At 39.7% G+C, this 16,044-nt stretch overlaps 2 protein-coding genes across 3 annotated transcripts in view; one reads left to right on the top strand and one right to left on the bottom strand.

Moving 5' to 3' along the window:
* Positions 1-16,044, bottom strand: part of LOC105357660 (NACHT, LRR and PYD domains-containing protein 12) — a 243,950-nt gene that overhangs the window by 116,613 nt on the left and 111,293 nt on the right. The gene's annotated exons all lie outside the window — the stretch shown is intronic.
* On the top strand, positions 2,430-15,899 carry LOC111948635 (gastrula zinc finger protein XlCGF57.1-like). The gene is made up of 2 exons (XM_023962446.1): positions 2,430-2,651; positions 11,153-15,899. Exons 1-2 carry the CDS (start codon positions 2,480-2,482, stop codon positions 12,793-12,795), a joined length of 1,815 nt encoding a protein of 604 aa, XP_023818214.1. The 5' UTR covers positions 2,430-2,479; the 3' UTR covers positions 12,796-15,899.

The following is a 16,044-nucleotide window of genomic DNA, read 5'->3' as shown; positions in this document are numbered from 1 at the left end:
ATGTAAAGATTGGGAGCAATGACTACATGAAAGAATAAACAGAAACTTCAGATTTTAATATACAAACAGATTTTTTTTGGTTTTCTTTTTTGCTCGAAAAATGAATTTAATGAAACCACAAATGTCAAAGTCCAGTAGCAGAGGGCTGGTTTCTTTCATGTTTTCCAACTAACCTGCTGTTGAAGATACTTATTGGCTAAACACACCATGAAATGATCATCTATTTATTTTAGAGCTCATAAATTGACAAAAGGCTTTTGAATTTCCTGTGGAAAAACAGAACACATTACTTCAAGAAAAATGTTCTCATGAACTCTTATGACAAAAGTGGCCCTCTTTTTCCTTGATTTTTATACCTTAAATTATAACTTAAACCTTTCAAATGAATTGGTTGAAACAACTTTTCAGAAATCACAACTCCATTTGGAACACTATACGTCTTCATATTACCTCTTCTTAATTTTAACATATGAGGAATTTCTTTCTAAATTTAACACCCCTGTTCCCCCTTTAGAAAATTCTAAAGTGTTTGCATACTGGGGTATGCATACTGTTTAAATTTCAACATAGAGTTAATGTTGGGGAGCCGTTTCTGCTCTCTCCCAAAAATAGTCATGTGGGGAAAATATGTCTGTCTATTTATCCCAGTAAAAACAAGAAATCCATTAGAACATTATTTCAAATCCAAATTCAATTCAATTCAATTTTATTTGTATAGCCCAAATTCACAACAACAATCATCTCGATGGGCTTCGTGACGGTAATTGAAAAAGTTAAACATAAAATCAAAAGGATCATGAATACATAGAATTAAATATTAAAAAACTATATAAATACTATATGAATGAACTAACAAACTGACTAAGCCAAACTGGACATCCCTGCCCTTAGACCCCCTTCACTACCTCAGAAAATGTCTTATTGGAATATGTTTGTAGAAGATATTGCATGGAAGGAGGTTTGGCAAACCCTTAATAAATTCTTATATTCCAATAAAGTAAAAGAAGATTATTTTAAGATTATCCACAGAATTGACTCAGCTAAAATTTTGATTCAAAATAGGTTTTATTGAACATTGACACACTCTTTAGTTGTTGCTGCAATTCCCATGAAACGGTCAACCATCTTTTCTGGTATTGTCTTCAAATTAAAGTGATTTGGCATAAGATTTGTGATTTCATCCATGACAAAGTTGATTCTTGTTTATTTATTTATTTTTTTCAAGGAAAGATGTCTTGTTGGGTCGGATATGAAAGAATTTACAAAAGTTCTCCGGTTTGCTTTAAAATCTCTTGCACATTTTGGCCAAATTTCATATTCACAAATGTAAAGGCCCTGGTCGAAAAACTTGTTTCACTGTATTCTTTTCTGAGTTCAATCTGTACATTAATAGTATTCGTAATATTGAGAAGAAAAAAACGATCAAAGCTGTGTCTGTATGTGTTAGATTCAAAATCTACTGGCAAATACATATATACACACACATACACATATCTATCTATCTATCTATCTATCTATCTATCTATCTATCTATCTATCTATCTATCTATCTATCTATCTATCTATCTATCTATCTATCTATCTATCTATCTATCTATCTATCTATCTATCTATCTATCTATCTATCTATATCTATATAGATATAGATATAGATATAGATATAGATATAGATAAAGATATAGATATAGATATAGATAGATAGATAGATAGATAGATAGATAGATAGATAGATAGATAGATAGATAGATAGATAGATAGATAGATAGATAGATAGATAGATAGATAGATAGATAGATAGATAGATATAGATCTATATATAGATATATATAGATATATATCTATATATATGTGTATATATATGTGTGTGTGTGTGTGTGTGTGTGTGTGTGTGTGTGTGTGTGTGTGTGTGTGTGTGTGTGTGTGTATTTGATATTTGGAATTCAATTGTGTTCTGAATTTCTGTAAATGTCATAATGTGCAATAAAGTTTATTTTAAAAAAATAGCAGGTTTTGATTGACACATGGATTAAAGCTTAAAACAGAAAATAAACATAACTGTTAGGATTGCCACTTAAATTTGTCCTTTTTCGAGAAGAAGAAAAAAGAGATTTCCCGACGCGAGAGCGGGTACATTTCTGATTGTTCAATAAAGTTTGAAAGAAAAATCTGATTCTGGACTTCCGGTTCCGGCTAGTGATGTCAGGGTGCCATTTTGTTGTCTTGGTTAGCTTTTGTTGACAGGTGGCGGTGTTTTGTTGGGACGTTTATGAGGTTTTTGGACAGAAAGGACGATACGTGGTTCGTGTGGGAACTCTCAGCATTTTCTAAAGTGTCGTAAATGAGTGAAGAAGTGTTGAACGGAAAGACAACGTGGATTGCTGGGATCATTGTGAGACTAGCAGATGATCGATCGGAGCTGCAGTGAAGAGGACGGCGGTGTTTGTGGGAGTCGCAGCTGAACGGAGCAGCTGCAGGAACCATGTCTTCTCTTCAGCCTCTGAGAGAGTTGATCAACGAGCGACTAGCTGCTGCTGCTGAAGAAATCTTCCGACTCTGTGAAGGAACCATCGTCCAGTACGAGGAGGAGCTCTGTCGTCAGCGCAGACTGCAGGATGTCGCCTGGAACCCGCAACTGCAGCTACAAGTTGCAGGTTTGTTCATTACATCCACCTGCAGACACACATAGATCCAGGAACGTCTTTGTTTTCCTTGTCTTAGCTCCTCTGGATCCAAACTGTGTGGCTGGATTAGCGATGTTGCTGTCGGCTTAGTTTCACCGCTAATGTTAGATTGGGGTTGTTAACTAGTGGTAGGGCATAAACAAACAAAGGGATGATGGGGGAATCAGTGGGGAGTGCGCTGAGACGTTCGGGCCGTTTTTTTCCTCAGTTGTGGAAGGATCAACATTCATGTTTCAATGCGCCATTAACGGAGTTAACAGACATTTGCATGGACATGTTTAAACTTTAAAGTGACAGCTAGTATGGTGACACGCAGAGTACTGAATGTGTGGTTCAATGCTGGAGACGTATGGAAGCGATTGTGTAGCATAAATAAAAAGAAAAGTCAAAACCAGAAATGCTTTTTCATTTTCAAAATGAAGCTGCATTTTTTGACTCAAAATTAAAATGAAAAAGCAATCCACCAAAATGCTTTTTCATTTCTTTCCTCAACATCGCTTATTCTGTCACTTAATTAAAATGAAAATGGGATTTGACATTTCATTTTCAAAAAGTTCTCTGCTAAATGTGTAGCATAATACATTTAGAAATGTCTAATTTGACAATTAAAATGGATTAACAGAAATGCTTTTTACTTTTCAAAATGTAGCTGCATCAAATGACTCAAAATTAAAATGAAAAAGCAATATTTCAAAATGCTTTTTCCTTTTATACTTAAAACCGCTTATTGTGTGTCATACTTAAAACGAAAATGCAAAGAGGGGATTGCATTTTCACATCCACCCTGCAAAATCTGTAGCAAACTTCATTAACAGTGAGCACTAGCAGAGGGGAGGCGGGGCGATGACGTCGCTGCTTTCTCCGAGTGTCCGGCCGCTGAAGTTGGCTTGCGATTCACAACTTCTGATTTGCGAGGGCACTAAAGGAACATTCCACTGCATTTTTCGCATTAAGATCACCTAAAACCGGGTCCAGTTCCTGTTGCGGAATGTTCCTTTAGTGCCCTCGCAAATCAGAAGTTGTGAATCGTAACCCAACTTCAGCGTCGTCTGATTTAAAACATATGATCGAGCAGAGCAGGCCGTTAATTATAATCATAACTGTGTGATAAAAGCACATTTAGAAGATAGTCTCCTGCAGCTTCGCGCTGTGTGAGTGTTGATCCAACCAGCAAGCATTTATTACGGGGAAATCTGCTATCTGTTGATGAGGCTCCAGCTGTCATCAAACAGCAAATTCAGCATGAAGCACCAAATAAATTTGTAAATTTGTGGGAATTACATCAGTCTTTATTTTTGTTCTGGACACCACTGGAAACACAAATTCATATGATGGTTTCTCAGACCGTAGCAGCATTTCCGCCTTCAGCGATCATGATCGGGAGACTTCGTGCTCCGCTATGCGAAGGCAGCTGGCGGTCCGAAGAACAAAAGATTGTCCGCGGTGCGTCCGAATGAGGACCGCATTTTTATTTATGCTACACAATCGCTTCCATAGAGACAGAGGGGCGTGGCTGCACATGAGCCAAAATAACCACTTCAATATTTGACCGTGTTGTTGTGCCAGAATTTGTTTCCCCTGTCGCGAAACGTCTTCTTGCACATTGATTTGTTTCATATTTTGAAGTGTCTTGCCCAAGGACACAGCGACACTTGACTGGGGGGAGTGGGAATAGAACCGTTGACCTTTCGATTATTGGCCAATCAGCTCAACCGCCTGAGCCACTGCCACCCCAATTAATAAAATACTCTCCCAAAAGCTGCAAAATAAGGTACAGTTTTCATAAATCAACACACTCCCTTAAAAAAGTAGTAATTTAATTAGTAGCTCGATGAACAAAAGAAACATTTCCAAGCTTTCCAGAAGGTTTCGTTTTTTTTAACACTCCTTTAAACTCCATAACATGAAATTAAGTTGAATGATCTAACTTAGATCACATAATCTTCTGTTTTTCTTAAATTGGTTTAACCAAAACTGAATAGACCCTGCAACAAAAACTACTACATCTAGTATTTTGTATGAGCATTTTGATTTTTAAGGACAGCACCAAGTCTTTTAGACGTAGAATGAACAAGTTGGTGACATATTGCAACATTTATCTTTTTTTTTAACCATTCTTCAAGAAGAACCTCTTTTAGAGCCTGGATGCTTGATGGAGAGTGATGCTCAACTTGATCTTTAGAATTCCCCACAGGTGTTGGATTGAGTTCAGATCAGGAGAGATACTTGTCCATTCAATGACATTCATCCTGTTCTTCTTCAGAAATACAGCAGTAGTTTTAGAAGTGTGTTTTGGATCATTGTCGTGTTGGAAAAGTGCTCCATGACCAAATGCATTAAGTGATTGCAGCATCTTCTCCTTTAGTATAGAGCAGTACATTGTTGAGTTCATGATACCATCAATGCAATGCACCAGTACTCATGCAGCCCCACATGAGGACACTGCCACCACCATGTTTCACTGTAGGCACCATGCATTTCTCTTTGAAATCCTCACTTTTGCAACGCCATACAGTTTTAAAACCATTAGTTCCGAAAAAGATGTTTGCCTCATCACTCTAGCCCTAGCAAATTCTGCATGCTGTTTTGTGAATTGGGTTTAGGAGAGGCTTTCTTCGCTGACGACGACCATACATGCCATTCCTCTGCAGTGTGCACCGTATGGTTTCACAATCACTCCAGTTCGGCTTTCTACTGCTTTTGCTAACTGCAGGGAACTTGCATTGCGATTTTCTTCAAGGCTTCTCATCAGAATAAGCTCATGTCCAAATGTGAGCTGTGTACATGCTGGGGAAAATCCATACTACATAAAAGATTTAAAAACTTTGAGGCAGGATAACCCAGGTTGTCAACATGAAGATTAAAATCTCCAGTTTTTAGAATCCTATTATGGCTAAGGAGAACGAGAGATAAAAAAATCTTGTAAAAAACTGGACGGACGACTTGCTGGTCTGTAAACAGTCACTACTAAAATAGGTGGATTGCTGAAAAGGAATGAATGATGCTCAAATGAAGGGTGAGCAGTTAAAGCAGGGGTGCTCACTACGTCGATTGCGACTGACTGGTTGATCTTCAAGGACATGAGGGTAAATTGCAGGCCAGCATAAATAAATAAACAAAAAAATAAAAATATTTTTTTAAATATCTGTCAGAGAATCAAAATCCTCACAGAGAAGTACTTGACTTGATTGACATGCAGAACGGCCAATCGAACATCCTCTGATACAAACGTCACTGCAAATGTGTGTTTAAATAGACTGAGCACAAATTCTGTCTGTCATCAGAAAGTCGCTACTTGCCCCGTGGCACGTCAAGTCCCCGACAGAAGACCACTAAGGTCCACTGCAGTGTTTATTGAGGCCCGGATCGCCCCGGGTGTCTTTGCAGTTCTTCCTTGATGGATATGAGCTCTAGAAGGCAGCAGTGTTTTCTTGCAGCATGCGCCTCTGGAACGCTGCACACAGATCCAGCCACTGCTGTTTAACAAATCTGCCTGATATGAACTGCAAATTTTCTTGTAATGTTTTGTGTTTTGTTGCTGGATACCTGAATTTCTCCCTTGGGAGATCAGTAAAGTTTCTATCCATCCATCCATCCATCCATCCCTCTATCGATCTATCCATAGTATTTTTTCGGTACAAAAAAGGCAAAACAAATTACTTGCAAAATGCATTTATTGGTTTTATAATGGAAGTAGGTTTAGGGGCTGTCATCTAATTCAGAATTGAAAAAGCCTCTTTGATAAGAGGTGAAACTATGGAAGAGATTCTGTAGCATAATTAAAAAAAGTCAAAACCAGAAATGCAGCTTTCTGGCCGTGGAAGGCGGATCTTCCTTCAGGGTTCACTTCCCCGTTCAGACCCTCAGAGCTTCCAGAGCAGGTTAATAATAGAACCAGCCGCCTTTCTTTTGGAGGAAACCCTTTTTTATTGCTGTTCTCCAATGACTGAGCGACACACCCTGAACGCGTAATCACACACACACACAGTCTTACGCTGCACCCCCCCCCCCCCCCCTTCCTTGAAGTGCACGAATGCAGAAACCATTCAGAGTCTCGGCGGAATACCGCGAGTAACATGAGTTCCGCCTCGGCGCAAAGTTAAAACATTTGGGGGGGGGAAATAAACAAACAAAAAATCGAAAAAACAAAAATGAACTAAACCGAAAGTGCCGTACCGAAACGGTTTGGTCCAACTACGTGTACCGTTACACCCCTATAAATAACAATAAAATAATAGTTGATAAAATAGCAGTTCATATCAGGCAGATTTGTTAAACAGCCGTAGCGAAACGTATCAAACCAAGCCCTATGAAACTCTGAATCGAACCGAATTGAGATTTTAGCGTATCGTTACACCCCTACTGATTTCTAGCTAGTCTGGCAACAAGCCTGTCCAAACACAAATTTTTTTAGCCTCACTTTGAGAGTAAAAACTGTGTTGGCCTCTCTTACATGAGCTGGAGCTGGAGCTTGTTCCATAAGACAGGGGCTTGGTAGCTAAAGGCTCTACCTCTAGCTGTGCTTTTACAAATTCTAGGAACCACAAGCAGTCCTGCATTTTGTGAGTGAAGTGTTCTGTTTGGGTGGTAAGGCACTAAGAGGTCTTTAATAGGGGTGTAACGATATGCTAAAATCTCAATTCGATTCGATTCAGAGTTTCATAGGGCTCGGTTTGATACGTTTCGGTTCGGTACTGCTGTTCAACAAATCTGCCTGATATTAACTGCTATTTTATGAACTGAACTTTTATTGTTATTTATTGTGTGTGTTTGTGTGTGTTTTGCTGTCGGACACCTGAATTTCTCTATTGGGAGATTAATAAAGTTTTTATCTATTTTTGGTACAAAAAAGGCAGAAAAAAATTACCTGTAAAATGCATTTATTGGTTTTATATAACAATAAAGAAAATTGACCTATGTAGGTGATCTGCTTTATAAAATAAGAAAAACTATTAGCTGCCAGGAACCAAAAACTTTGGATAATTAACACTGGCCAGAAAAATTAACTTGCACATTTATTTTCTTGTAGACCCGTTTGTAACGACCGGGAAATGCCGTTTTAAGAGCATCAACAGATCTGTGGCATACACTATCTTTGTGTAACAATGTCAACACACAGCATTTGACTTATCCAATTTTCTTTTCCCTTCATGGATGCTGAACAAAGCCAAAGTGTTCCCCCCACACAGGAAAGCGTATGGAGATGGTATCAGTCTACAGTATCAGCATTAGCCATGCTGATACTGTAGACATGCGCACTGTCACCTCCGTCACCTAATAGCTGTTGAACCAGAACTGCAATAAGGGTTCTGAGCGTGGAACGTCTTTTGGAGGAAATCTTTTTTTGTTGCTGTTCTCCGAAACTGAGCTACACAAACTGAATGTGCGCTCATAAGGCTCCAGACTGCGAGCAATTGGTCGCATTTTGCGACCAAAATTTGAGAGTGTGCGACTGAATTTTACATCCAGTCGCACATGTGCTACCAGTAAATTTGCCTCCCCCACCCTACGTATTTTTTTATACATTAAACGTGGAAGGGGCACGTCAATGATCTATGAAATAATCAATGAGACGTGAGCGCACACGCACGCAGGCAGACACACACACTCGCGCACATACTCATGAAACGCGAGCACGTACACTCTCGCGTGATGACTGTGTGAGGCGGCCACTGCGTGTGAGAAGAATAGGGAAAGCCACTGTGAGTGGCTAAAATGCGTGTAGGGGGAGGGGCCTAGAGATAATCGAGTGCGCGTAAACATCTGTGGGAAGGAAACGGAGACAAATATCACAACCTGATATGTGCGTCTGAGCTATGAGCAAGCGAACTATTGATTCGTTCTTCCGACCTGTGGCTAGTGTACCAGTGCCAGAGTCTACAGCAGGGGTCTCAAACTCGCGGCCCGCGGGCTATTTGCGGCCCCCAAGATGATATTTTGCGGTCCCCGCCTTAATATGAAGGTTTAATGTTACTGCAGCCCGCCAGTTTGTATGAATGACACTTTTTCATTGTCGTGCGTGAAGCTGACCAACCAATCACAGTGGGGTATATGACTATTGGGGGCGTGACAATGACAGGGTTTGAAAGCAGGAAACCTGACAGCCCCCTCCCTGGACCACATTAAGGAGTTCCTTACTTTCCTTTAGAACGTATTTATTCGCTTGTAATTTTCTAAATACATGCAGTCCTTGCTGAACTTTTCTCTGGGCCGCACAGACCCGGAGGAAGGTTTGTTACGGTTATGGCGGCGCATCAAACGGTTATGCACGGCCGTTACGGCAGCACACCGCTCCCACGGGAGTCGGGTCAGCTGAGGAGAATAAATGTCCCACACCTACATGCGTGACAGCTAACGGGGCTTGAACTTTAACCACGCTCGAGCAAAAACAACATTAGCCTTAGACACACTGAAAATACGTGGGGAAAATGCAACGATAGACGTGTTTGAGATGAACCAGCACCTCACCTGGATCATTGGGGACACCAGGCGGGAGGGGGGGGGGCTGTCAGATGAAAGCGAATCTGCAGCAGGACTAAAGGAGAACAGGAAATTGTAGTTGTCCTTAACATTCAATTTAGTTTTAATATTCTTCTCCCCCTTAGTATGATCTGTGTTATTATATATTTTATGATTATTTTAATGTTTTGTGATGTATGTAGCCTTTTTTAATGAATTGGTATTTGAAATTATTTTAATTAATCACTCCACTACAAAAACCATCAGGACACATGTCCCATAATGCATTGTTTTGTAGTCTGTAGGGCAGCCTTCAGTCAGTTCAGTTTCCAGCTGTGTCCGGGTAGGTTTGCCCCTTGCTCCCACCCACAACACACAACACTGCAACCACAACACAAAATACAAATTAAAATGTGTTAAACAAAATTAAGAAATAGACAGTAAACGTTGACATAAAAGATTTTGCATAATTTTTAGTGCCCAGTGTCATTTTTTACACTTTTGTATTGATGTACCCTTTCCCTCAAAGCAATATTTTGATCAGTTTGTGCATTTTTGAGTATTCTGCTAAAAAAGTCCCATCCCCTCCGAATCTATGAAACGGAGGGGATGGGACTTCAAACAATGTTTGAACCCAACATTGTGACGAATGTTGGGTTCAAACAACCTGCAACATCAGAAAACAACGAAAGGAAAGAAAGACTAGAGAGAATCAAGGTACCTTTACACTCAAGGAGAATGGACAGAGATATGCTTAGTTACAATCTCCGACCACTCTGAAGCATATTTTGCCATGCCCTCTCCTTTTATTGATCTCAGGGCGTTCGCTAGCTTACATGTTCGTGGCATCTATAAAGGTTAGGGGTCACACAGCAGCCACGCAGGCCATGTTTTGCTGGCTCAGCCTTCTTCGGTTGCTTCTTGCTTTTTAAAGATGACTTGCCGTCGCTGGGCCATTGCTGAGCAAATGTGCAGCAGTCACAGGATATTCGTCTGCTTTCCTAGAAAAGAAGTTCTTGCAAAACAGTTTGCACACACACTTCACCATATATGGTCAATAGGTCAGTACTGTACCACAATAGGTCAATAGTTCAGAGTAAAAATGGGATAACTTATTTACATTTTTTATCTCAACAATGTATACTAGTAAGAACAGCCCCTTTTACGAAGAGGCTGCGCTGCCAGCACCACCTCCAGGTTAACACCCACAACCCCCCACCAACACCACCATCAGGCAAGGAGCAGACCTCGGTTGATTGGGCTCCATTCCTCGGCCCAGAAGGTGTTTTCTAAATATTATAACAGAGAAGAATCCATTGTGAATGCAACTTTATTAGCAGCATTTTAACATTACAGAGCTGGTGTGGTAAAAGAAGTATGAGACTGTGACAAACATCAACAATGGATGCCTGCATCTTTACTGTCAATCATAGCAAGAATCTAAAACAGTGGAATGGCTTTCTTTTAATAATTTCATAAAACACTTAATCACCTGGATGCAGAATCAGTATAAATGGACATTCTCTGTCAACGCCCCCGTCCCCTCTCTAGTAAATCTGTCCTATTTTTCTCACCTTGTTTTAATTTGAGTATACAGTTAGATGCAGTGAAGACCTGTTCATACCATTTGTGAATCACTATTTTTTGTAATTTCATTTGCTTTAAGAAAGTATTAAAGAAATTATTAAGAAAATCATTTTTATTATCCTGAGCTGGTTCAAACTACAGCTTATTGACTGACAAAGCTCTCCTCCTTGTTTGGAGGTGTAGGGGGGCTTTTTCAGCACAGTGTTCTGGTGCTAAAGAAAACAGAAGCAACTTATTAAAAAGACATTGCATTGACGGTGTTACAAGTAAGTTAACTTTACAGACAATGATCCTTCAGGGACTCCTCCTCTAAGGTTTTGGAAGTGTCTTATAGATAAGCAAGGTGGTGGCTAGACTATTCAAATTGCTTAATGAAACACAAATCCCTCAAAACATAAAAAAGGTCTCTTCTTGTGTTTCTGCAGTCCTCCCCCAGCATTGGGTGACTGAAGAGGAGGATTCCTGCAACCAGCAAAGGAACTTCAGTGTGGAACGGGAAGATCCAGAGCCTCCACATTATAAAGAGGAGCCTGAGGAACAAGAACCTCCACATATTAAAGAAGAACAGGGAGTACCAAAACCATCACCGATTAAAGAGGAGCCAGATGAGCTATTCATCAGTCAGAATGATGAGCAGCTTGATCTGAAGCAGGAGACTGATACCTTGATGGAGATTCCTACTTATGAGGAAGATGAGAACAGTGAAGCAGACATAAATGATCGGCAGAGCTTTAATGTAACTGATAGTCAGAATGAAGAAGTAAACCAACAAGAAGAATCAACATCAACTACAGATGAAGAGACAGACCCACAGTACAGAGATCAGAGGACGAGAAGAGACAGAAGTCATGTCCAAAGTCTGGACAGCTCTCACATGTCAGCAAGTCAGTGTGACTCTGGTGTTAGAAAAAATCCCAAGAAGGCAAGTTTGATTAAGAAATGCAAACAATCTCCAAAAGTAGAGAGACTTTCCTCTATCATGTCTGGTGAAAGTTCAAGAATAATTAGTAATCTGTCTGACTACATGGGAACTGGGTCTGATGAAAGATGTTATATCTGTAAAGAATGTGGTAAAAGCTTTTGTAACATATCTATGTACAGAATTCACATTGGGAACCATGCAGATAATAGATCATCTTGTAAAGAACATGATACAAGTTTTAATCAAACATCTAATTTAAAAAGACACAAGAGAACTCACACAGGAAAAAAGGCTTTTCCTTGTATAGAATGTGAAAAAAGTTTTAGCACGGCAGCTCATCTCAAAACACACATGAGAACCCACACAGGAGAAAAGCCTTTTTCTTGTAAAGAATGCGATAAAAGTTTTAATCAAATATCCAATCTCAAAACACACATGAGAACTCACACAGGAGAAAAGCCTTTTTTTTGTAAAGAATGTAATAAAAGTTTTCGTCAACTATCTAATCTCAAAACACATATGACATCTCACACAGGAGAAAAAGCTTTTACTTGTACAGAATGTAATACAAGTTTTAATCAAATATCTAATTTCAAAACACACCTGAGAACTCACACAGGAGAAAAGCCTTTTTCTTGTAAAAATTGTGATAAAAGTTTTCGTCAGATGTCTCATCTCCGAGCACACATGATAACTCATACAGGAGAGAAGGCTTTTTCTTGTATAGAATGTGAAAAAAGTTTTAGTACTGCATCTCATCTAAGAACACACATGAGAACACACACAGGAGAAAGGCCTTTTTCTTGTAAAGCATGTGAAAAAAGTTTTAGTCAAATATCTCATCTGAAAATACACATGTCATCTCACACAGGAGAAAAGCCTTTTTCTTGTAAAGAATGTGATTTAAGTTTTATTACTGCATCTCATCTCACAACACACATGAGAACTCACACAGGAGAGAGGCCTTTTTCTTGTAAAGAATGTGATTCAAGTTTTATTACTGGATCTCATCTCAAAACACACATGAGAAAACACACAGGAGAAAGGCCTTTTTCTTGTAGAGAATGTGATTCACGTTTTAGTCACAGATCTAATCTCAAAAGACACATGACAACTCACACAGGACAGAAGCCTTTACAATTTTGATTTTTTTTTTTTTTTTTACAGGACATTCATGTTTAAAACTTCTGGGGTCAAACCCTAATAGCCTAATGAACTCCATAGCAACCTCAGGTTTAATTACAAGTACAGTCATGGCAAAAAGTTTTGAAAATGGCACACATATTACTTTTCACAAAGTCTGCTGCTAAACTGCTTTGAGATCTTTATTTCAGTTGTTTAGGTCAGTGGTCCCCAACCTTTTTGTCACCGCGGACCGGTACAACGCAAGACACGTTTACCGCCGACCGGTGGGGGGTGGGGTGGGGGTGGGTTGAGGTGCAGCGCAAGGCACGTTTACCGCTGCCTGTTAAAGGCAGATTTCCGGATTTTCCAGATTTTTTAGCGGGTGCAGGTTCCTCTTCTGTCCCTTCATTGGACCGTTTCCCCTTGTTTTTTGCTCATTTTGGTTGTTTGGGTTTAATTTTAGCGGGGTGTATCACATGATTTTTGGTGTGTCGTGACTTTGACGTGCGTTAAGTGTGACGGATGTAACAGAGAGAATCCGGTCACTTTTTAAAATAAAACTTTTTTTTCGAGAAAAACAATAAAATGGAAATTATTGTTTCTTTCTGTTCGTCCCGGTGCCAAGTGTCCCGCGGCCCGGTGGTTTGGGACCGCTGGTTTAGGTGATGTACTGTAAAGGTAATTTCAAGCACTTCATATGTTTCAAAGGCTTTTATCGAAAAATTACATGATATTTATGCAAAGACTCCGTATTTGCAGTGTTGGCACTTCTTTTTCAGGACCTCTGCAATCTGACTTGACATGCTCTCAACCAAATCCTGACTTATAGCATCCCATTCTTTCATCAACACTTCTTGTTTGTCCCCCTGCCTCTTCAAAATTGACCACAAGCGCTCAATGGGATTAAGATCTGGGGAGTTTCCAGGCCATTGACCCAAATTTTTTACGTTTGGTCCCAGAGCCGCTTAGTTATCACATTTGCCTCATGGCACTGTGCTCCATTGTGCTGGAAAATGCTTTGTTCGTCACCAAACTGTTTTTGGATTGTTGGAAGAAGTCGCTGTTGGAAGGTGTTTTGGCACCATTCAGAATACAGGGCTGTGTTTTTGGACAGAATTGTGAGTGAGCCCACTCCCTTGGATGAGAAGCAACCCCACACATCACAATCTGTCCCTGATGGTTTTTTTGGAGAGAAGTGGCTTCTTTGTTGCCCTTCTTGACACCAGGCCATCTTCCAAAAGTCTTTGCCTCACTATGCGTGCAGATGCGCTCACACCTGCCTGCTGCTTTTACTAAGCAAGCTCTGCACTGGTGGCACTCCTCTTTAGAAGAGGATCCTGGCACCTGCTGGACTTTCTTGGACGTCCTGAAGCCTTCTTAACAAGAATTGAACCTCTTTCTTTGAAGTTCTTAATGATCCTGAAAATTGTTGATTTAGGTGCAGACTTAGTAGCCACAATACTCTTGCCTGTGAAGCCATTTTTATGCAACGCAATGATGACAATGCATGTTTCTTTGCAGGTCGACATGGTTAACAATGGAAGAACAATAATTTCAATAATCGCCCTCCTTTTGATATGTCAAGTCTGCCATTCTAACCCAATCAGCCTGGCATCATGATCTCCAGCCTTGTGCTTGTCAACATTCTCACCTGTATTCTCACAAGACAATTACTGAAATGATCTCAGCAGGCCCTTCAATGACAGCAATGAAATGCAGTGGAGATTTTTTATTTCGGGATTAAGTTAATTTATATCGCAAAGAAGGACTCTACAATTCATCTGATCACTCCTCATAACATTCTGGAGTGGAGTAAATGCAAATTTCTAATATAAAAACTTAAGCAGCAACCTTTCCAATTTCCAATATTTATGTAATTCTCAAAACTTTTGGCCACGACTGTACACAGAGCAATAGGCTGATAGCCTCCATACCACATTGATACAGTAAATTTATAAGAGGTGGGCACAAGTGAGTATTTTATGTGTATAAATGGTGTTTCTAAAGACTTTAATTGTTTTGATATGATATTCTAACTTAGAACAGTTTTTTTTTAAGTTTTTACCATCTCTAATGGGATTAGTGAAGATTTCACTTTTATTTCAACAAAAAGTAGGGACTTTATGCTTTGTTAGGTCAAGTAACGATTTAGTAGAGATCAGTTTTGTTGAGACTTTATTGATGGTACTCCTCTTATCGATACTCCTATTCAATCCGGTATTTTTGTCTGTATTCTTATTGATACTTTTCTGTGTAAAAACAAGGAGGGAGAAGACACATGATCAATAAATACTAACGTGTCTTCGTAATAATTACATACACCTTAATGTAATGACTTAGATAAACAGTACAGTTAAGAACCAAAATGCAGAGTTTATCAAATGGCCTCCTCACTGCAAAGAACAAGAACAGTGGAAATATATTGAAATATATATATAGCTGCTCTAGATATCTTGGATGGTCAAATGCTGTGCACCTTTCCGTTAGAATCTGGTGTATTTTAGTGCAGTGTCTGGACGGGTTACTGGTGTTACTGTCCTTATAGCCACGCTTTTGTTACATTTGAAACAGTGCGTGCCATCTACATCTACTTTAGTAAAATACAGATACACTTTGGACCTTTATGCTCTCAGTCTCTCTTCCATCTGCGTGCGTTTGTTGTCACTCGTCATGCTTGTTTGAGTCAGAAAACATGGATAGCCCCACTCCCATCACACTGGAGCAGGAGAAGTAACAAGGATAAAGGGAGAGAGACGGCTAGTCTTTTTAAGACGCATGGAAACAAAGTAGAGCATGCTGTGTCCACATTGTGTCAACGTCACTACGCCGGCACCATTAAGCCATACTGTTGAGGCTGGAACTTGTCGTTCTGGTGAGCATTGATGACGTGGTACCGGTACAAAAGGGTACCGGTTTCAGTACTGCATCCCCACCAATTAGTCAGGAAAGATTTTCCTAAAAATGTATTAAGCGGATAAAGAACCAGAGTGGTGTTTCTGTCTTGTGTGTTTGTCATGTTTTTTCAGTAGAGATTATAATTAGATATCTGTTCTTTGTACTTCTCAGTGTTCTGTCCCAATCTTTACTGTGAAGAATAAAGTGGAATAAAATGGATGTGAACACCAGTCAGATGTGTGGAGTCTTTCCCACAGTGTGGGTTTATGCTGTTTGTTGGTTCTCTCTGTGGCCATAAACCACTGTGGGGCATTAAAGAGGAATTCCACAGAATAGCAGGTTTGTCCTATTATTTCATTTGACACAGTTTCGAAT

Source organism: Oryzias latipes, chromosome 2, assembly GCF_002234675.1.
Source record: "Oryzias latipes chromosome 2, ASM223467v1".
Classification (NCBI taxonomy): Eukaryota; Metazoa; Chordata; class Actinopteri; order Beloniformes; family Adrianichthyidae; genus Oryzias; species Oryzias latipes.
This window is presented reverse-complemented; position numbering and strand designations above follow the sequence as displayed.